Source organism: Xenopus laevis, chromosome 9_10S, assembly GCF_017654675.1.
Source record: "Xenopus laevis strain J_2021 chromosome 9_10S, Xenopus_laevis_v10.1, whole genome shotgun sequence".
In the NCBI taxonomy this organism is placed as follows: domain Eukaryota; kingdom Metazoa; phylum Chordata; class Amphibia; order Anura; family Pipidae; genus Xenopus; species Xenopus laevis.
The window spans coordinates 22,226,401-22,249,668 of NC_054388.1; the positions used below are offsets into that span (position 1 = coordinate 22,226,401).

The window sequence follows — 23,268 nt, forward strand, 5'->3', positions numbered from 1 at the left end:
TATTCGCAAAAACTTAATTTTTCGCCAGTAAATTCGCAACTAGCTAAAATTACCGCTAACGTAAGCTGGTTCCTTAACGTAGTTACCGCAAGTGATCGCAATGACTTCTGAGCGCATCGCTGTTTAGTAAACTTAGTCGCTGCGAATATTCTGGCGTAAAAATATTCTCAGCGATAACATGCGGAAACTTAAAGTCAGATTTACCGCACTTTAGTAAACGGACCCCTAAACTCTATATTTAGTATGGGTATGGGTATATAGAATTTAATTAAAAGTAGAGAGGGGTTTGTGTATGGATGCTGGGGGTTTTTGGTTTTGGAGGGGTTGAACTTGATGGAGTTTGTCTTTTTTCAACCCAATTCAACTACAGATGAAGCCACTTGGATTTGTGAGATAAATGCGTCATGACTCATGGTTAATTGAAGAAACTGCGTTATCTAAAGTCATCTTAACTCATTTAATGCATTTAACCTTTCCATTAGCATACCAAAGCACCATTGTGAACAATGGTGAATGCCTTAATTAGATGGGATGTTGTGACGCAGTTTTCTGTGTTAAATGAGATAAATGGGATATCTGTGTTTAGTTATTCTGTGTCAAACAGACAAACCAAAGTGGCTGCATCTGTATGTAACTATGTAACTATTTACTCTGCACTACTATGCACTTTAAAATCCAATTAATTAATTCCTCAAGCCTAATTTGATGGGGGAATAGAATTATTCATATTTTTAAGCAACGTTGCTATTTATAATATTGTAGTGGATTTATATCCCGGCTAAGGGAACCTGGTGGTTTATAATTGGGTCAAGCTTGGGCATAAAAATCAATTTTTTTAAAATCGAATCACTGAATGAACTATATTGCACTGCACTTTATTAAACTTCAGTAATTGTATATTAATTGGATTAAATGCAATTATAGCACTGCACTTTATCTTTATAATTTAATCTTTATTTATAAGGTAATTGAATAAGGCTACAGTGTAGCCTAATTTGTGACTGCTATTTGAGTGATTAAGCATGTTATTTGAGTGATTAAGTAGGGTACTTTTTCTCCTTCTTTCTAATTTGCAACTTAACAAGTACTGATTAGGTCAGACCTCTGCATTAATCCAGGGATAAAAATCTGTATTATTATACAAGGGACTCACTGGTGTGTTTGGGTTTTTTTATGTGTAATTGACTCATAGCTTCTGCTATATAGGCATTATAATCCATGACCACTATCGTGCCTCCCTTATTTGCCTTCTTGATAATTGTATTGGTGGACAACCTTCCCATTCTTTTCTCCTCGCATGTTTAGGTTTTTTTCTTGGGAGATTACCACAACTTTATAACTTCATCTTTAACCGATCTAAAAAATATATCCACAGAGACATTTTCTACTGATGGCATGTAATTACTTTTTTGTGTTTGTAACATGGTTTGTTTGGTAACACTTTAAAAACAGACTATGCACTGGACTCAGCTACAGCACAAGACAACCGATAAAATGGCACCTAAGACAGGAAGGTTTTAGTAAACTGAGTAACCTCCACTGCCTAAACCCCCCTTCCCTCCCCCTCCTTATTTGTAGTGTGTCTGCTTGCTGGGGAAAATGTATAAAAGATGGTTCAAACACATGTTTAAAGAAGGAATGCTTTATTATACTGAACACATATTTGGTTGTTCAAACAAATAAATAAAACTTTAGACAAAAAATAGACTGGCTCTAGAAACATGTAGGGGCACATTTACTTAGCTCAAGTGAAGGAATAGAATAAAAAATACTTTGAATTTCGAAGTATTTTTTTGGCTACTTCGCCCTTCGACTACGACTTCGATCGAACGATTCGAACTAAAAATCGTTCGACTATTCAACCATTCGATAGTCTAAGTACTGTCTCTTTAAAAAAAAACTTCGACCACCTACTTCGCCACCTAAAACCTACTGAGCATCAATGTTAGCCTATGGGGAAGGTCCCCATAGGCTTTCCTAGCTTTTTTTGATCGAAGGAAAATCGTTTGATCGATGGATTACAATCCTTCGAATCGTTCGATTGAAGGATTTAATCGTTCGATCGAATGATTTTTCCTTCGATCGTACGAACGAAGGAAATGTGGTAAATCCTTCGACTTCGATATTCGAAGTCGAAGGATTTTACTTCGACGGTCGAATATCGAGGGTTAATTAACCCTCGATATTCGACCCTAAGTAAATGTGCCCCCATATGATAAGCACCAATAAAAGGTGAATTGCAGAATACTGCTGTATTCTGCTTTGTTTCTACATCTTGTTCTGGAATTACTATCACACTGTAGATGGTGTGTGTTTTGAAACTGCAGGGAAAGAAAGAAATCAGTCCTGGCACCAGCAGTTTTGTACCACTTTTCAGCATGGCTACTTAGATTAACAAAGAATGCTGGTGACATATTGGCCTGCCTGGTTAATTAAAAATAAAGGGATTCAAGGATTGCAGGTAGAAGTTCTTGATTACTTTATGTATTAGCCCCTGTATGCAAGTGCTCCACCCTATAATACTGGAGAAACTGACGGCTGGTATGGAAATGAAAAGGCATCTTGGTTTTACCTATTGAATACTCAGCACCTTCACTTAGATTAGATAATTATAACTAATAAAATAAGTCAGTCCCTTGGGGGGACTATGACTTGCAGCTTAAAACGCAATTTCACCTTCATGCAAAACTAATAAAACATGGCCCTAAACCCCAAGAATTATGTTCAAACTTTCCATAACCTGACAAATTCGCAGAGGGTACTTACTGCAGATCTTTTTGTCCCGATGTTTCAAATGTTGGGATGTATGCATATTTGATGCTTTTTATGATGAGGTTAGTAATATGCTGAACAGAAATGGGGGAGCAGTAGATTTGATCTATTTGGATTTTGCCAAATAGTTTGTTGACCAATTCCATCCAGGATGTGGCATCCTTGCAGCAGGATCCGGGCAATCTGGACGGATAGCAGATAAGATTAATTAAATAGAAAAATTTTAAATAATTAAGATTGGTAAATTTAAGGTCATGCAGCTGGGATATAAAAATTTCCAAGCCACTTATACCCTTAATGGGACTGCACTAGGCAAATTCATAATGGAAAAGGACCTTCGAGTCTTTGTAGATGACAAACTTGGCTGTAGCATGCAATGTCAGTCAGCACATGCAAGGGCAAGCACAAGCAAGGTCTTGAGCTGTATTAAAAGTGGCTTAGATTCGCAGGAGGAGATGTTATTCTTCCGATGTACAGAATTCTGGTAAGTCTCAAAGCTTCAGGACTAGTTCAGCCCTTCCTCAAGTGATAATTTCTACAGAGGTGTACACAGAATTAATATAAACTTGTGGTGTTGCCATCTAGTGACCAGTTAGGCTCCAAGTCCCATACATGAAACGTCCATTCACTTAGAAGAAAGAAGTTCTAAATATACAGACAGGGTTTTTACAGCGAGAGATGTGAAGTTATGAAATTCTCTCCCTGAATCAGTCATACTAAGTCAACAGTAGATAGCTTTAAATAAGGTTTGTATTACTTTTTAGCAAGTGAAGCATTATTGAAGTGTTATGGAAAATAGGTAAAAGTACAAGTTGATCCAGGAAATGACCATCTTGAAGTCAGGAAGGAATTTTTCCTCGTCTGAGGCAAATTGTAGAGGCTTCATAAGGATTTTTTTTGCCATCCTCCGAATAAACTAGCAGTTAGGCAGGTTATATATAGAAAAAAAAGGTTGAACTTTATGGACATTCCTTACTTACTATGTTACTATGCATTCAGAATCCGTCTCTGCCCACCCCTGTCTAAATTATAAAAAGCGTATTAACAATTTATATGGGGTAAGACATACCCATGTTTAGCACTGAAAGTGTCTACTTAAGACATGTCTAAAACCATAAAAATAATGGCACTGCAGATTCAGTTTGAGAGACCCTATATAAGTCAATGTTTGTTAAAATAATGAATGCATCCATGTAGTTACAAACAATATTTGTAATGTCATTAATCCCATATGTTTCCACTCCAGCACTATTTAATACCTTGCATGCATGAAATTATAGCCGTCTCCGTGTTGTGCTGACGCCATGTTAAGGAAACAGTCGTTTCAACATGTATCTAGTTAAGATTAGGTGCTTTTTGCCGCCCCTGGTAACTGCCAGCTCTGTGCTGTCTGAGGCAAGGTTCTCACCTTGCCTCATAGCAGGAGCAGAAGAACAGAAAATTACTGGCCTTTCTAGCTAAACACCAGCATACCAGTGACCCCCGGGAAATTTCATTTCTCTACTATGTTCTACCAAAAGGTCTATGACGCCACAATCTCATACACAATCTCCCAACTGTAAACCACAATCTCCCAATTCTAAACCACATTCTCCCCCCCCCCCCAGAGAGAGCCTGAAGAAGTAGAACTAGCCATACAGGCCCTACCCTCAAATTAGACACCTGGCCATATACTGGGTTGAGGCACCTGGAATTCGCCTTGTGAGGAGGGGGATAATGTAAGGCTCTGCTGGGATTTGAGATCCTTTGGGTATCTGGCTCCATGGCCTATCCACTAGGCCAGGTGGGCAACTAGCAGACTTTCTTGTGATCTATAGCCTGACCTTTTGCTAGAAGCAGCCAATCAGGGCTGACTCTGCCCTATATAATCCCTATCTCCTCATTTCCTGTGCTTGAGCATTGCTACTAGATTCCTGTGGCATATGCCTGACTCTTGGTTTCCATGCTCTGGTTTTGATATGTCACTAGCCTTGTTCCTAGTCATGCTCTTGCTTCTGTTCTTGCTCCTATCCTTGTTCCTGTATTAGTCCTGTTCTCTAAACCTGCCCCATCCTACTCCTTCCTGTCCAGTTCTTCGCCAGCTCCATTCTGCAACTGCCATATCCTAACTCTTTGCCCCTACTGTCCCTATCCTGTTAATCCTGTTCCTGGCCTTCAGTCTCTACCTTTCATTACCCATTGGCACAATATCAGTCATCCTCTGATGGAATCACACATTCCCCTTTAGAAAACCCTTACACCTTGCCATAGAATCTCTGGCCAAAGAGCCAGAAGGATTACACTAGGATATCATCTTCTTGACTAGAGCCAGAAGGATTACACTAGGATTTCATCTTCTTGACTATGCTTGAATAAGTGAAGCCCTGGATGGTGGGGGAATTGTGTATCAGTAGATACACAATTCCCCTACCATCCAGGGCTTCACTTATGCAAGCATAGTCAAGAAGATGATAGCCTAGTGTAATCCTTCTGGCTCTTCTCTAAGAGGTTTAAGCTTTAGACAATACTTTGCTCTGAAAGTCAGCTGAGCCAAATCCCAACTATATCACAACCAAAAATATAGTTCACTTGTAATTAATGTTCACTCACTTGTATTACCCAATTTTAGGCTGTGCAGAGGTAAATAAACCAGAATAGGGATATTAAAAACAAGAAAAAGCAGTAAAACCCCACACTACCTTACTAAAATTAATTGAGATCTAATTATATAAGTGCTTAGTGCTATAATAATCATATGCTTTTCTCAATCAATTTAGCACCAACATACTGGTATTTCAATTGATTGTGTTATATACAAATATAAAATGTATCTAAACACAATTGATGAATAATCTAAAAGTTCATGGTTCTATGTATTAAACCATATTAAATATTTAAATATATTAAATAAGGTGCTAGTGCTGTAGTTATAATTTTAAAGTGAGTTCATGGTATCAAACAATTAAAAATAAAGCTTCAGAAATTCATGAATAAAAGTTAGAAATTAGAAAATAAAATAGAGGTGGAGTTGTCCTGAAGAAACTGGCTGCGTTGTTCTACGCCCTGGGACACCACACGTGGGAGAAAGGCAGAACACGGAGGACTGTGGTCTCCTTACTACGTTTAACTGTCTTGTAAGGAGAGCTAACTTTGCTATAAAATCAACAAATCCTCAGTGCCTTAGAGATAAAAGAGGATAAAAGGAATGAATGTTGCGCTAATAGCGCTACAATTCCATTAAATTTCTCTGGATCCGAGATTCAATTAAAGTTTAAAGGTAAGATTTCAATAACAAGCTTTTTTTTTAAAAAAAAAAGGGGGGTTTGAAGGCTCGCCGACGCACGTTTCTCATATGCTTTATCCAGGCAAATGGACGTTTCATCTGTCCCATGGCTTTTTAAAACTTCAGCGTCTGACATAATAGAGATCTCGTTGAGATCTCGCGAGATTCTCACACTGTGGAGCCTCTTTCAGCATGATTCTCACAGCTTTCCTAACATGTCAATCATTCCAGTTTGTCTCAGGAATACAACCAGGCTCAATGATTAGGTAATCTCCTCCCATAAGGGGAGGATGTCAGGGTTTTTACCACAGATCTATGGGGAAAAGGGTTACCAACGAGATTTACCATGGCAACCAATATAATGTCCAGAAGTGTCCCTTCTTAGAAGTGCTTGTTCCAGATCACCCTTTCTGATGCCTAGATTGATTTTTTTTCTTTGGCCCAGAACTAAAAGTCTGCTGGATTCATATTTTTTTTATTTTATTTTTTTTAACTCTATCTACAGTTGCTTGGCATTTTAAAAAAACACCATAATAGCTTATTATTCAAATCTTACCTTTTTTAAACTTTAATTGAATCTCGGATCCAGAGAAATTTACTCCACCTCTATACTATTTTCTAATTTCTAAACTTTTATTTATGAATTACTGATTATTGATACCATGAACTCACTTTAAAATTATAACATACTATAATTACAGCACTAGCACCTTATTTAATTCATATAAGAACCATGAACTTTTAGATTATTCATCAATTGTGTGTAGATAAATTTTATTGAAAGTCACAGCACCTAATTTATAGCACTTAAGCATTTTAATCATTTTAATTATTTGTATATAACACAATCGATTGAAATACCATTAATTGTATGTTGGTGCTAAATTGATTGAGAACTAAGCATATTATTATAATAGTATAATTAGATCTCAATTAATTTTAGTAAGGTAGTGTGGGGTTTTACTGCTTTTTCTTGTTTTTAAAATCCCAACTATATGCTTTGACTCCACACCACTACACTTTACCATTCATTAATCCCAGATACATTCAATAATATATTATGGTCACAGTCACATGGAGTTTAGGACTATTCCTATACCAAGTCAAATATATCAAATAAAAAAATGAAGGGAATCACAAGGTCAAAAAACTTTGCTCCTCATTAATCCCAAGCAGGGTTAAAGTTTCAAGAATTGTAAATCTACCTTGTTTCTGAGCTCAGTAGAGCATTATTAAAATCACCTCTTTGACTCCCAAGGCTGATGTGTTGTAAACTGTGAACAATGATTTTGTTCTTCCATTGTGTTTTTTTTTTTTTTTTTAAAGGTGTTCTTTTTATTGTTTTAAATGTAACTGGGATAGGGTACAGAAAGAAAGAGGGAAGGGAAAGGGGGGGGGGAAGAATAGTACATCAGCAGTGAAAACAACATATTTATTTGCAGAACATACAACATTGCATTTCTCAAAACATACAATATCATCATGGTAATGTCAATAAATGTGCCATATGTACCCAGGCTGTATAAGGGGCTTTCATACAAGGAGGTAATATTGGATAATCCCTAGGCTTTCTATGCACATAGTTCCTTAGGGCCTCTAGTGAGCCCAAGAGCCTGGCTTGCAATATAACATTGGGGTTATCTAAGTCCTGAGTTAGCCACCAATTAACATAGCTAAGCTGGGCAGCAATATAGTAGAGGTAAAAATTGGGGAGACTCAGGCCCCCCCTGGCATACAGGGCCATCAATCTAGCGGAAGAGATTCTAGCTCCTTTGTTGTTCCACAGGAAGGGTGTTATCATTGCTTGAATGGCAGTACAGGTTTGCTTGGATAGTGGGGTCGGTGAGTTATGGAACAGGTACAAATATTTTGGTAGGAATACCATTTTTATTATATTTATTCTATTCCACAGCGTTAGCGGGAGGTGCCCCCACGACTGTATGGATTTAGACAGTTGCCGATTAATTGGGATTACGTTTAAGGGTATAAACTGTTCCGGGTCAAGGTGGATATTAATCCCAAGATACCTAAAGGTTGTAACCCACTTTAAGCGGGGGTCCGCTGTCTGGTTCTGCTCAAGGGAGGGTTCTAAGGGAAAAATTACCAATTTAGACCAATTTATGCGAAGGCCAGCATATATCGTAAAGTTGAAAAAATATTTAGCACTTCTGCCAAGGAGGGGCCTGGGTCCGCCAAATAAAGGAGGACATCATCCACGTAGAGGGATATCCTCTCCTCCACAGGGCCATATTTTAAGCCTGATAGATGTGGAGACAGGCTGATTTTGGTGGCCAGTGGTTCTATTGCCAAGGCAAAGAGGAGCGGTGATAGTGGGCAGCCTTGGCGAGTCCCCCTACTCAGCGGAAAGGTGGAGGAGATAGTGTCATTTACCCAAACTTGTGCTGTGGGATTGCTATAAAGCAACTGGATCCACTTAATGAATTGTTCCAATACCGCCCACAAGTAAGGTCACTCTATCGAGTCAAATGCTTTTTTGGAGTCCAGGGAGACCACCACCCTGGACCCCGAGTTGTCATGTGGTACTTGCATGTTATAGTATAATCTCCTTAAATTGACATCTGTGGACCTCTTAGGCATGAACCCTGTCTGGTCAGGATGGATCAGATGTGTGATTATTTGTTGTAGTGTAACTGCCAACACCATGGCTAGAATTTTTGCATCCACATTTATCAGGGAGATAGGACGGTAAGACCCACAGAGAGCAGGGTCCTTTCCTTCTTTATGAATCAGTACAATAACGGCATTGGCAAAGGATGGAGGGAGTCTACCTTCCTGGTTTGACTACGACAGAATGTCACTCATCGTACCTGCCGTTGTAGCCCCCAGTGTTCGGTACCACTCTATGGGGAGACTGTCAGGGCCTGGAGATTTAGAAGGGGCCATGGTCACTATTGCCTCACTTATCTCCGCAGCTGTGATGGGGCTATCTAGTAGAGTGGCATGCAAGGCATGCAGCTTAGGAAGGGGAATATCTCCAAGGTAGTCTGTTAGTTGAGTGTGGGTATATTCTACCTTAGAGCGGTATAGAGTGGTGTAATAGTCTGCAAATAAGTCCGCCATCTGTTTCGAATCTGTTATTGAGTCCCCTTGAGTCTGAGGTAAGTCTATGTATGATTGTTTGTGATATTGAGGCTTTAGATAGGTATGCCAGCAATTTCCCGGATTTTTCCCCTTGTTCAAACCCTCTCTGGGAGGCATACAATAGCTTTTTTTGTGTGGCTTCTGTTAGTTTACATTTCAACTTGATCTGCGCTTGGACCATTTGATCATATGTTTCATCCGAAGGTGTCTCTACATGGGCCCTCTCTGTCTCCTCAGCCTCCTCTATTGCTAGTTTAATTTCAGATTGGGTCCTTGCTCTCACTGTATTAATAGCCTGTATCAGAGCACCCCTAGAGACTGCTTTAAAGGCGTCCCACCGTATCGGATAGGATACAGTGCCCTGGTTTTCAGCCCAGTATTGCTCTGCGGTCAGTTGGACTTTGTCAGAGATTTCCTCTTGAGCAAGCCATAGGGGACTAAGCCTCCATCTCCTGGGAGCTGAATAATCACAGGTCTGTAGGGAGGCCTGTATTTAATATGGCTGATCTTAGCAGCCGTCTCATGGGTTACCAGGGCTAGATCAATTCTAGAAAGTGTCTGTGGGTTGCAGAATGACAGGAGTAGGTTTGGGTCGTGGGGTATCGAGCTCGCCAGAGGTCATGTAGGCCCATAGACTCTGCCCAAAGTTTCAGTTTGCTAGCTTTGTTGTCCGTGGACTTAAATTTGTCAAGCACTGGGTTCATTCCACAATTGAAGTCTCCCACCCAGCACTGCGGGAGAGGGGGTAGTACAGCTACTTTGGCTAAGATAGTACTCAGGAACTCGGTTGAAAAAGGAGGGGGCAGGTATACATTGATTAACACAAATTCAAACGTGATAAGAGTACAGTACAAAATGAGATATCTACCGTAGTGGTCAGTATGGATTTGGTGCAGGGTAAAGCGGAGGCTTTTTTTCACTAGGATCGAAACCCCTCTTGCATGAGTGGAGAAAGTGGCATGATAGGCCTGCGCCACCCACCCTCTCCTAAGCACTAAGACTTTCTGACCAGTAAGGTGGGTCTCTTGGAGGCACACTATTGCTGGGGACCATTGCTTAAGGGCCTTGAACATTAGGGCTCTTTTGAATTTGTCATTGAGACCCCTGATGTTCCATTAAGGTTACGTTAGACATTATCCTGTATGAGATACCATGACTGTTTGGTTGTCTCACTGCTGCATAGGTGGGGGGGAACCTGGGGCAGGGATATGGGGAAAAAGTGGGGGAACCCAAAACTCCCTAACCCGCCCTGTCCACCCTGAAACCTTGGGTGGGCCTTTACCCGTAACAAAACTTTTGCATCGTCCGCTTGGGACATGGCAACCCAACTGTAAAGCATTCAAACGTTATATACTATAATTAGGGTTCAATGAGCCCCTCTGGAATCCGGGTGTAGATACAACCCCCATAAGTTCTCAGTCATATGAAGGTGCACCCATGTAAATAATAGGAAACAAATGACCCATCAGTCCAGATAGATGGTATTGTGGAGAATCATACTCACAGTCCCTTCAGATAATTGAAAAGGATTTCTGCATGACGGAGCCAGTCAGCAACACTTGGAGTAGGGTCCGGATATAGAGTTAGCGTCTCTCCAGCCAGTCCAGTGCATCTTGAGGTGTCGTGAAGAACTTGGCAGACCCACCATCGACCACTCTCAACCTAGCAGGGAAGACTGTCGAGTAGGCAATTCCTTTATCTCGCAGCTTTTCCTGACGTTGGCGTATTTAGCTCTTTGCTTCTGCACCTCCATGGTGTAGTCGGGGAAGAAGAGGACTTAGGTCCCCTTTAGAGCGCATCTGACGCAGGATAACATCCCGATCTCTGTAGTTCAGTATCTTCGCTATCATTGTGCGGGGGGGGCACCGGGGGGAGGCTGCCGCATCGGTACTCTGTGTGCGCTCAATCAGGAACATTTGAGAGAGATGTGTAGCACCCAAGTGATTCCTAATAATATTCTCAAGGAACAGTTCTGGCGCATTACCTTCCTGCCCCTCCGGGACCCCCACAATCCGGATGTTGTTCCGTCTTTGTCTCCCTTCTAGGTCATCAGCATGTGCTTTGCACAGTTTCAGCTGTTCACGGAGATCAGTGATGGTTTGCGGGATGCTTCTTGTATTGTCCTCTAGGTCAGAGATCCTGCGCTCTGATTCCACTGTACGTTCCCGCAGTCTCTGTAGGTCTTGTCGGAGAAGTGCAAGGTTGACTTTTACCTCCTCCACTCTCGTATCTATTTTTACCTCCACCGCCACTCTCGTGTCCCGGATTGCATTGAGCACTTCATAGAGCGTAGGTTCCAGCTCAGATTGGGATGCTGGTGGCGCGGGATCCAGAGACTGCGATGGCGGCGTGTCGGATCTGCTTGTTCGGGCGCCATCTTGGTTTTGCAGCCGCACAAATTTGTCGAGCTTGCTGGCAGCCGGCTCGCTCGCTTTCTTGTGGCCCCCCATCATATGTTGAAGGGCACCTTTTGAAGCTGGTTTGGGTCAGCAGGTTGCACAGGATTCGGATCGATTGTCCCCGGAGCACTAGAGAAGCGTGTCTCACTACATTGGTGGTTAGGCCACGCCCCCATCTAGTTATACCACATCTCTCTTTTTTATGCTCCTCCTAACAAGTTCTTGAATCCTAGTTCCAAAGATTCTATATTGTTGTTGCAACCACAGGTCAGCCCTTCACCCCTTTCTATTACACATTATATTTTGCTTGATTTCATATTTTTACCATTTTTTAAATGTATTTCCTTTGATTTCTTCACCGATCTGCATGCCTTACATTTACCACAGGGCTTAAAATGAACCCACCTACCTGGCCCCAGCCCTGTCTATGGGTTGGTTCTTTGTATCTTTCTATAGTGGCTGCTACAAAGGGGCCTATTTATTTTGCTGTGGAAAACAAAATTAACAAAAAACTGTGTAAAAAGCTGTGTAAAAGAAATGGAGAATTTATCAAAGTGTGTTTTTTTTTTTAAGTGTCTCTCAAATTCCTTGCGCATCAAGTTATCATGGAGGGTCTATCTTTTAACACTGCACTCAAAATCAGATCTATATATAAGAGATCCCTTTCCTCCATTAGGATACTCTCGATATCATTGTCATCCTGTCATTGTTGACTGAAATTTGTTATAAAACCTATTTTATAGCAATAAAGGTAGACTCGGTGCACCTTCCAACTAGTAACATAGTAACATAGTAAGTAAGGTTGAAAAAAGACACAGGTCCATCAAGTTCAACCTTTTTTTTTTTTTTATCTGCCTAACTGCCAGTTGATCCAGAGGAAGGCAAAAAAAACCCCATCTGAAGCCTCAATAATTTGCCTCAGAGGGTGAAAAAATTCCTTCCTGACTCCAAAATGGCAATCGGACTAGTCCCTAGATCAACTTGTACTATGAGCTATCTCCCATAACCCTGTATTCCCTCACTTGCTAAAAAGCTATCCAACCCCTTCTTAAAGGAACAGTTCAGTGTGAAAATAAAAACTGGGTAAATAGATAGACTGTGCAAAATAAAAAATGTTTCTAATCTAGTTAGTTAGCCAAAAATGTAATCTATAAAGGCTGGAGTGAACAGATGTCTAATAAAACAGCCAGAATCAAACTTCCTGCTTTTCAGCTCTATAACTCTGAGCTAGTCAGCGACTTGAAGGGGGGCCACATGGTACATTTCTGTTCAGTGAGTTTGCAATTGATCCTCAGCATTCAGCTCAGATCCAAAAGCAACAGATATGACCCATATGGCCCCCCCTCAAGTCACTGATTGGTTACTGCATGGTAACCACGGTAACCAGTCAGTGTAAACCAAGAGAGCTGAAAAGCAGGAAGTAGTGTTCTGACTGATATGTTTGACATCAAATCACTCCAGCCTTTATACATTACATTTTTGGCTAACTTACTATATTAGATAAATTTTTTATTTTGCACAGCCTATTTCTTTACCCAGTTTTTATTTTTATACTGAACAATTCCTTTAAAGCTATCTAATGTATCAGCCTGCACAACTGATTCAGGGGGAGAATTCCACATCTTCACAGCTCTCACTGTAAAAAAACCCCTTCCGAATATTTAGGCGGAACCTCTTTTCTTCTAATCGGAATGGGTGACCTCGTGTCAGCTGGAAAGACCTACTGGTAAATAAAGCATTACAGAGATTATTATATGAGCCCCTTATATATTTATACATAGTTATCATATCACCCCTTAAGCGCCTCTTCTCCAGCCCCAATTTGGCCAGTCTTTCCTCATAGCTAAGATTTTCCATACCTTTCACCAGCTTAGTTGCCCTTCTCTCTACCCTCTCTAATACAATAATGTCATGTTTGAGTGATGGAGACCAAAACTGAACGGCATATTTGGCATATTCAGTATATCATCTAAAAATAAGAAAGCGTATAACCACTTGAAAAATACATTTTGTGTTTATCCATGTAGTTCAGCTTGACACCACTTCACATCATACTCAACGTTTCAGGGAAGGGTGTAACCCAATCCTTTCCTCTGGTGTAAATTACCAAAACAGATCACCAAGTTATATACATCAAGTAACATTGCCCCTTAGTGTCCTTTATGAAAATGTCAATGGAAATAGTCCACAAGTAAATCCATAGACAACTATGACTCCTTATAATGCAGAGAATTCCTAGAATTTCAAACACAATTCTAGGAATTCTCTGCACTATAAAGAGTCACTTTAGATTATGTCCTAGGAAGGGGTTGGATCACCAATTCTCCAGTTTTACCTTGAAGTTGTGGAATTCTCTCCCTGAATCACCCATTCCGATTAGAAGAAAAGAGGTTCTGCCTAAATATTCGGAAGGAGTTTTTTACAGTGAGAGCTGTGAAGATGTGGAATTCTCTCCCTGAATCAGTTGTACAGGCTGATACATTAGATCGCTTTAAGAAGGAGTTGGATAGCTTTTTCGCAAGTAAGGGAATACAGGGTTATGGGAAATAGCTCATGGTCCAAGTTGATCCAGGAACTAGTCCGATTGCCATTTTGGAGTCAGGAAGTAATTTTTCCCCCTCTAAGGCAAATTGGAGAGGCTTCAGATGGGTTTTTTGCCTTCCTCTGGATCAACTGGCAGATAGGTAGTTAAAATAAATAAATAAATAAAAAGGTTGAACTCGATGGTGTCTTTTTTCAACCTTACTTACTATGTTACTATGTTACTATGTAATCATTCTTTCTGGCTAATACACTAGATAAAAATGGAATTTTATATTAGTGAGAGAATACAGGGTTATGGAAGATAGCTCATAGTACAAGTTGATCCAGTGACTGGTCTGATTTCCATCTTGGAGTCAGGAAGGACTTTTTTCTGCTCTGAGGCAAATTGGAGAGACTTCAAGTTGGATTTTTTTGCCTTCCTCTGGATCACGTAACAGTTAGTCAGGTTATATAAAGACTTAAAAGGTTGAACTTGATGTGTCTTTTTTCAACCTAACTTACTATGAATAGTAAGCAGAGGTGGCAGTCCACCTCCTGTGTGGAGTAGCACTCAAGAAGTAGGCAGTATTGCAAAGCAAAGTGCTGGGTTTCATGGAGTATGGCAGATATACATTTCATCATTGGGAAGTGGGATTTGTCTGTCTTCATGCAGACTGACTGATATTTCAGCCAAACTATAGTAATAATTTATATCAACTCTTCAATCATATATTTCTCATAAATTCCACCTCTCACAGCTCAGAAATCAGATCTAGGAGGTGATGCCTCTGCCGCCCTTATCAACCATTCTCCGATGCTCATTCATCGCCTACAAGACCTTCTTCAGAATAGTAACTCCAGTGATACCACCCTGAGGATCCGTACTGCCAACTCAAATGAAGTGAAAGTCATTCACACTCATCAGCTTCTCTTAACACTTCAGAGTGACATCTTTGAGGGACTTCTTCTAAACCAAAGTGAAGTGACTCTGCAGGAACCAGCTGAATGTGCTGCTGTGTTTGAAAAATTCATCAGGTAAGTACAGAATACAAAGTTATGGTGTAGACAGGAATCCTACATTCTACAGTACATTAGGGGTCATTTAATACATGTAGGGCAGTTGCAACGTACAAAACCCATAGTAAGTCCCTTCAGCTGATTATGCACAGGGCAAGAATTCATACTGACCTGTGAGAATGCTGAGTTATAGCACAAGCCTTTTCTATACTATGGGGCTGATTTTTCAAAATGTTAGATTAGAGCTCACCATGGAAAAACACACTTCTATTATTATTATTATTAATAATCAAGTGGTGAACTTTTACTTTCATACATATATTTGATTCTAAAAATGAAATAGGAATGAATAGAAAGTGTGTGAGTTTTTCCATGATGAGCTCTACCCAATGTGCATAGTGACATTATCCTTTATTTATATAGCACCAGCAAATTACAATGCTCTTAGTGTCCTATGCAGCAACAATGGTCAGGCTGCTCAGAGTAAACCCTGTGTTTCAGTTGGCTTTGTTCAATTTCATTCAGTACAGAACCACATTGTTGTGTAAAGGCCCTTAGCTTTTTTTTGTCTAAACATGTAATATTTGTCTTTGTTTTTTCTTTGCAAAATAGATGAAAATGCATCTTACCTTATAAAAAATTATATTTAATTGTGCGCCCAAAGCTGTGTGATTGCAAACAAAATCAGAGAATTTTTTTGGTAGCAACCCTGATTTTCTAACTTCTCAACTGGTCACCCTCAGTCACAGCCTAATCGCCTGCTTTCAGAGTTTACACCAGGATTCTTACCTGCTGCTATTTATATATTTATTATAACTGGAACAGGATTGCACACCTTATTGAACTACATACATACCTATCCTAGGTGCCACAAATCATAAACAATTAAGTTGTGGTACCTCTGTGGTATTGGTGCGCACCCCAAAAACCTTTGAAACAAAAAATGTAAGAATGAATCCAGATCAAAAGCACACTTAGACTAGGGTATGACCATATGAACCTTGCCAAACCTGGCTTTATTACAACTGGTAAGTAAGCACTTAAAACAGTTCCCAGAGCAAGACAATCCCAGTGACACCATGACAATGATACACATAACATTCAAATAATAATCCACTTTTTATGGGGTTCCCAGAGATATCAGAGACGGATACTGACTGACAGAAACCTTTCACAGCACTAAGTTCTCCTCTGCATTTGCAGTCGAAAGGGCACATTGCATACCAACAAAACACCTCACTTTGGACATGCTCCTGAATGTGAGGGATCACTCCAGCCTCTCATTAACCCGCCAGATGAGCGTAAAAAATATCTGAGGTCGGCTAAACTTATCCTATGTTAAATCCTGCATGTTTACGGGTAACAGTGAAAAGTAATATTTCTTAACAAGTGACTTAACTCAAGCAATGCATCAACCCTCTTATAAGACTGAGCAATTGCTAGTTCAGGAGAGGGGTTCCTTAGAAGTTTCATATGCAGGGCATATAATAGAGCTAAGGATTTTAACAGACTGACACTATTATTTAGTCCAGGGAAGCAATGTACCCAAGGACCAGTTAGTTCCATAACAATATGCTGCTGAACTGCATACCTGTTATGTAGGAACAGGTGTTAAAGTGAGTTGCCATATAAATTGTCATGCTGGGACAGCACCATACTGACTATGCACACTGCCAGCTGGGCAATGATACCGAGAGGCCTGTTTTCTGAGATATCATATGCCTGTAGTCATAGGCGGAGGGTGATTTTGAGTTTGGGAAGGCTAATCAAAGATCACCAAAAAATTGTTTCACCTACCGGAGGTGCAGGCTAACAGTGCCTTCAGTGCAGATGGGGGAAAAACAGCATTTTTTTAAGAAAAGTCCCCTATAGAGTGCTATAGTCACCTCACTCATTAAGAAAATGTGTGTGCCCCAATGAGGCCTTCCATACCAGGAGGTCCCTCCCAATGAACAAGCCACAGTGCTTGATAGGGGTATTTTCTTAAAAGAGAACTGAACTCTAACACTAAATATGGCTAAAAATGCCATATTTTATATGCTGAACTTATTGAACCAGCCTAAAGGTTCAGCATCTCTATAGCAGTAATAATCCAGGACTTCAAACTTGTCACAGGAATTAATTATGATGCTAATTGTGCTGGTTTCTGTGCTGCTATGTACCAATAATCCGAAATACGTACTAATCAGCCTTATATATATATATATATATATATATATATATATATATATATATATATATATATATATATTACATATATTTATAGTATATTGTGTGTCTTTCCCTAAGCCCAAAGCATGTGCAGTGAATAAACAAAGATGACGGGGAACCGGGACATCTTTGAAGGCACAGATTTTTCCCACTAAAGGCCTGTGGTTGCCTTCGGCTGGTACACAAGCCCAAAACATAATGTACAACATTTCTGCCCAACTTCTTTAGTTAAGCTTTAGTTCTCCTTTAAAACAAATATTATCGTGTGCCCCATCTGGAATGTACCTTTAGTTAGTGAAACACGTTTTAGATTATAGCCATCCCACCAAAGCTATGGTCAATAGTATCATTCTCTCTCTCTCTATATATATATATCAGGGCTGGGCCAAGGTATTTTGGCATCCTAGGCAAGAGCTTAAGTTGGTGCCCCCCCCCCCAAAAAGTAGCCTCAAATTACCTTTTTCACCTTGCCATTTTACCATTTTGTTTTATAATAAAGAAATCTTTTAGGATAATGGCACACAGGTTGTATTCTCTGCATAATATAGCATGACCACCCAAACCACCTGACTATCAGTGAACACATAAAAGGGTCAGAAAGCATTGGAGCCTTATGAGACTAAAAATGTGTAACTTTTTTATTATATTCATCTTACAGTCTCTTACTCAAAACACTACCTGGTTGCCAGGTTAACTAACAACCATATAGCTGCTGAAAGTCGAAACCAGAAAGCTGCTGAACAAAAATCTAAATAACTGGAAAAAGTGCATAGAAAAAGACCAACTGCAAATTGTCAGAATATCACACTCTGCATCATACTAACAGTAAATTTAACACACAATATAATACCTCAAACCTGTGCTAGCATCCAGCATGAGAATATTTTACCAGGCCAGGGCTCCCTTCCCAAACATGTATTTAGCCTCCATGTAAAGCCCCGTGCACCTGTGCCAGCAGCCAGCCCATAAAAATGTAACCAGGGCCCCCTGAACCTGTGTCAGCATCAGTGCAGCCACATAAAATATTTATATTTTATTTAGTCCCCACTACCTGTCCACGTGTACCTGTGCCAGCACCAGCCAGTGCCACATAAAATTTGTCCAACAACTGTGTCGAAACTTTCTCCAATTCTTCTCCAATTTTTCTTCAGTGCAAGCAAGCAAGAGCCACATCAGGGTTCCGGACAGTGTGAAACAGTGAATCGGTGCACTAGTGCAGACATATTAAATATTTAATTAGCCCCCAATACTTGCCCCCATATACCTGTGCCAGCAGCCAGTCGGTGCCACATGGAATTGGTCCAACAACTGTCTCCAAAATTTCTCTAATCCTTCTTCAACCTTGCTCCAGTGTGAGAGAACCAGAGCCACACCAGGATCCCCTGAATCAGTGCAACAATATTAAATTAACCCCCACTACCCGCCCCCTATTTACATGTGCCAACAGCCAGCCAATAAAAATGTCACCAGGTCCCCTTAGTGCCAGGCCAACTTCAGTAAATCAGTGCCCAAATACAGGCATTATTAGCCATTACATATTTAATTATTAGTCCCCACTACCTTTCCCCTGTGTACCTGTGCCAGCAGCCAGCCAGTAAAAATGTCACCAGGTCTCTTAACAGTGCCAGGCCAGCTTCAGTAAATCAGTGCCCAAGCAAATACACCATATATTTTATTAGCCCTCACAACAGGGGTCCCCAACCTATATTTACTTGTGAGCTACATTTAAATGTAAAAAGACTTGGAGAGCAACACAAGCATGAAAAATTCCATGGGGATATCAAATAAGGGCTGTGATTGGCTGTTTGGTAGCCTTTATCGGGACTTGCCTACAGGAGGCTCTGGTTTTTATGCAACTAAAACTTGCCTTCAAGCCAGGAATTGAAAAATAAGCACCTGCTTTGAGGCCACTGGGAGCAACATCGAGGGGTTGGTGAGCAACATGTTGCTCGCGAGCTACTGGTTGGGGATCACTGCCTCACAACCTTCCCCCTGTGTACCTGTGCCAGCAGCCAGCCAGTGTACCAAAAAACAATTGCCAAAAATGTCTCCAATATCCAGTTTCCAAAGTTTCCTATCTTGTGAGGTGAGCCAGCAAAAGCGACACTAGCGCAAGTAATAACTGATAAAGTGACATCACGTGCAGCCACTGCCGCCCACTGCGCATGTGTCCAACAGAAGAAAGATACAGGCCAGCTGTACAGGATGAACAGGGAGCAGAAATGCGAAACTGACATTGCTAGTGGACTAAGGTGGTTGAGGTGGGCGGTTATTAAACACATGCATTAATAATGGCCAAAACAGAGCACCATATAGTAAAAAAAGATAAAATTTTTTTCTCCTAAGTGCGCCCCCAATGATTGCGCCCTAGGCAGGCGCCTACACTGCCTACCCCTAGTTCCGGCCCATATATATATATATATATATATATATATATATATATATATATATATATATATATATATATATATTAATACGGAAGGTACCCGCACTCTGACTTCCACTTTACGGGTGCTTGGCCAAGTAAATGTATATGATTGTTGAAGAGGGACCAGCACACCAATTTCTTTAAATTCGCCACCAATTTCTTTAAATTCGCCAAATATTTATTGCAACATCACTGTGCTTCCACAAAAGCACAGTGATGCTGCAATAAATATTCTTGAATACCCTCTTGAACAATTATATATGTGTGTGTTTTGTATTTCAACTTTTATACAATCCAGTAAGAGCAGAGATAAAATAGTGTCATATATAGTGTATAACATCCCTGACAAACACAGCAAAATAAATGCAGAGTAAACATCAAGTATAATAACATAGAATGTCAGAAATACATTTTGGGAACCTAGTGGAAGTCTTCACCTCAGAAAATATATTTCCCCAAAATGTAAGCCTTCATTAAAATCCGCCCATGCAGCCATAGTCTACAGCTAAATCAGCTACACTCAATGTGATATTTTTAATGTTATGTGTATCATGGTTATGATGTGGTGAACTGTGATTGCCGTACTATGGGGGAATTTTGAGTGGTTAACCACCACTGGTAGTAAAGCCAGGTTTGGGCAGTTTTATATATTCACACCCTAGGCTGAATGTGCTTTTGATCTGGGCCTGTTTTCTCCATTTTCAATGATTAGGGGCATGGACTGGGTGGAATGGGCCATGCCTGTGGTCGAATTAAGGGTTTCCACCTTGCTGGTATTTACTGGCCTGGTTGGAAAAATGATGCTTGATGCCAATGTTATTAACAGGGAAGAAAGATAAAAATATAAGGCTGGCTGGCCTTAAGCAGAAGGGAGCATGTAAGACAAACACAGTTTATAATACAACCACACCATGTACGGGGTGTGGATGTGGGTGTTAGCACTATAGATTGTATGTTTCTGGGTTTCCTTCTGATCTACACCATGTACCTATATGCTGGCAACACATGGCATGATCATAGCTGTGTTTTTGGATGCCATTTCATTGCATTGCTGCCTTGTCTTATCTTCACTTCTCACTATAGAAAGTCTAATTAATCGAAAACAGCAAGCTGCCTAATGCCTTTCTCATTAAAGCCTTGAGCGGATTTCTCCCATTATGTCTTGTGGTTATATTATTATATTAATGTATTAATCATGCTGCATGCCCAATTAGTTATTTTTAGATGCATGAAGCAGTTTCCATTAATAGATAGGTGGGTACATACAACAATGTATGGTATTTTGTTCTGTATTTGTTGAATTTTATAATAATGATTTAGCACATAACCAGATGATTTGGGCTACAAAAACTATAATAAATGTTGATGAACAATATTTTGTTTTACACATGACTTTGAATTTGTTTTCCCTAGTCACAGTGCAACCCCTTAAACAAATTAACCTTAATAATTCAGCTCTGTGTCCTTCCCCCTTAGGGAAACAAAGAATTGTCTCTGTTTTATATATCAATAATTTTTTTGTATAGGTATTTCTATTGTGGAGAGATTTCAGTGAATTTGAATCAGGCAATCCCACTGCATCGTTTGGCCAGCAAGTACCATGTAACAGCTCTACAAAGAGGGATAACTGAATACATGAAAACTCACTTTGCCAGTGAGTCATCTCAAGGCCATGTTGTGAGCTGGTACCATTATGCTCTGAGGATGGGTGACATAACACTACAGGAAAGCTGTCTGAAGTTTCTGGCATGGAATCTTTCTACTGTTATGAGCAGCAATGAGTGGGTGACAGTGAGTGACAACTTGATGGTATCCCTTCTCCAGCGCTCTGATTTGGTTTTGCAGAGTGAGCTAGAGCTGTTTAATGCTGTAGAGGAATGGGTTAGCAAGAAAAACCCAGATGTGCCTGTAATTGAAAAGGTCCTTCGGGCTATCAGGTATCCAATGATCACACCAAGCCAGCTCTTCCAGATTCAAAAAAAATCAGTTGTTCTGGCCTCCTACCACAATTCAGTTCAAGACCTCATGTTCCAGGCTTTTCAGTTTCACTCTGCCTCCCCACTGCACTTTGCAAAGTATTTTGAAGTCAACTGCAGCATGTTTGTCCCCCGCAACTATCTCTCCCCTTCTTGGGGTTCTCAGTGGATAATTAACAACCCAGCCAGAGATGACAGAAGTCTAACGTTTCAAACTCAACTCGGTCCAAGCAACCATGATACCAGCAAGAAAATTACATGGAATGCCCTATTCTCTCCCCGCTGGATTCCAGTCAGCCTTCGACCTGTCTACTCTGAGTCAGTATCAAGCAGCTCTCAATCAAACCGCTTAGAGGAAGGGAAGCCTCGTTTGGTTATGACGTCAGCAATGAGTGGAATGGATTTTGCAGGAGTTACATTCCAGAAGACTGTGCTGGTTGGAGTTAAAAGACAACAGGGCAAGGTGTTTATAAAACATGTCTACAATGTCCATCAGAGCACAGATGAAGTCTTTGACTTTTTGCTAAATGCTGACTTGCAGAAAAGAACCTCGGAATATCTGATTGACAACTCTCTGCACCTCCACATTATCATAAAGCCTATTTACCACTCTTTGATTAAAGCAAAGTGAAATGGGAAAAAAGATAGCTAGTACATTCTAATTATGAGACCCAGGCCACTGGCAAAAACCCAATGTGTTTGGAATAATCACTTTCATGCTAATCTGACCACCTAGAGAATACATATGTGATACTTAAAGAGATACTGACACCAGAAATCAAACTTTTTTTTAAAATCTATCATAACATTGTCTTAACATGCTATTAAAATTTTGCCATTAAAATTTTTCCAATGCTTTTTCATTGCCTATGTTCCACTATGAGGGGGCCCCACTATTTGTTAAATGTACATTAATATTTTGAAGAATAGCTTTTTAGTGTCAGTATCACTTTAAGAAGCAAAAAATTAACTAGGCTCAGCAATCATCTCCAGCAGATTATCTGATGTATTAAGTAGTACTGAGCCAATCATCCTCTCTGGCTTTACCAAGAAATGCTATCCTTTACCTTGATGATACTAAGGGACATATGATGTACAGGACACTGTCTGCACTTACCTGTGTACTATGCCATACAGAGTCATTTGTTTTAAATCCCATCCAAAAATATCAGGCAGGATCATTTTATCACAATTTATTTATATGAAAAGACAGAAGACAGGAAAACCAGTACAAAGAATACAAAGTCAGATGAAGGCACAGAGCTGTACCCATGATGCAGAAGTCTGGTAAATAAACCATTTTCCCTCTACCTGCCTCTAAGAGGCTGTAAAAGTGTTTTCTTTCATTAACTTCCTTTGAAGGGGTCTAATGTAGTCTGAAATTGTGATTCATAAACTTTTTGAAACAAAGAACTTTGTATAGCTATGCTTATTTGTCTTTTTCTATACTAGTTGAATTCTGTCACTAAATGCAAATTTACCAATCTTAAATATTAAGTACTGGAATATTAGGCCAGTTACTAAGGCATAAGCACTGGAATGCAGATTGCACCTAAACAAAGGGATTCCCTAAACTTT

The 23,268-nt window shown here is 40.1% G+C and overlaps 1 protein-coding gene across 1 annotated transcript in view; it reads left to right on the top strand.

Moving 5' to 3' along the window:
- btbd17.S (BTB (POZ) domain containing 17 S homeolog) overlaps positions 1-23,000 on the top strand; it is a 45,266-nt gene extending 22,266 nt beyond the window's left edge. The window contains exons 2-3 of the mRNA XM_018237706.2: positions 14,817-15,093; positions 21,241-23,000. Of these exons, the coding sequence (XP_018093195.2) occupies positions 14,817-15,093; positions 21,241-22,321 (1,358 nt within the window). The 3' untranslated portion in view covers positions 22,322-23,000. The remainder of the gene's footprint in view (positions 1-14,816; positions 15,094-21,240) is intronic.
- Positions 23,001-23,268: the final 268 nt, after the last annotated feature.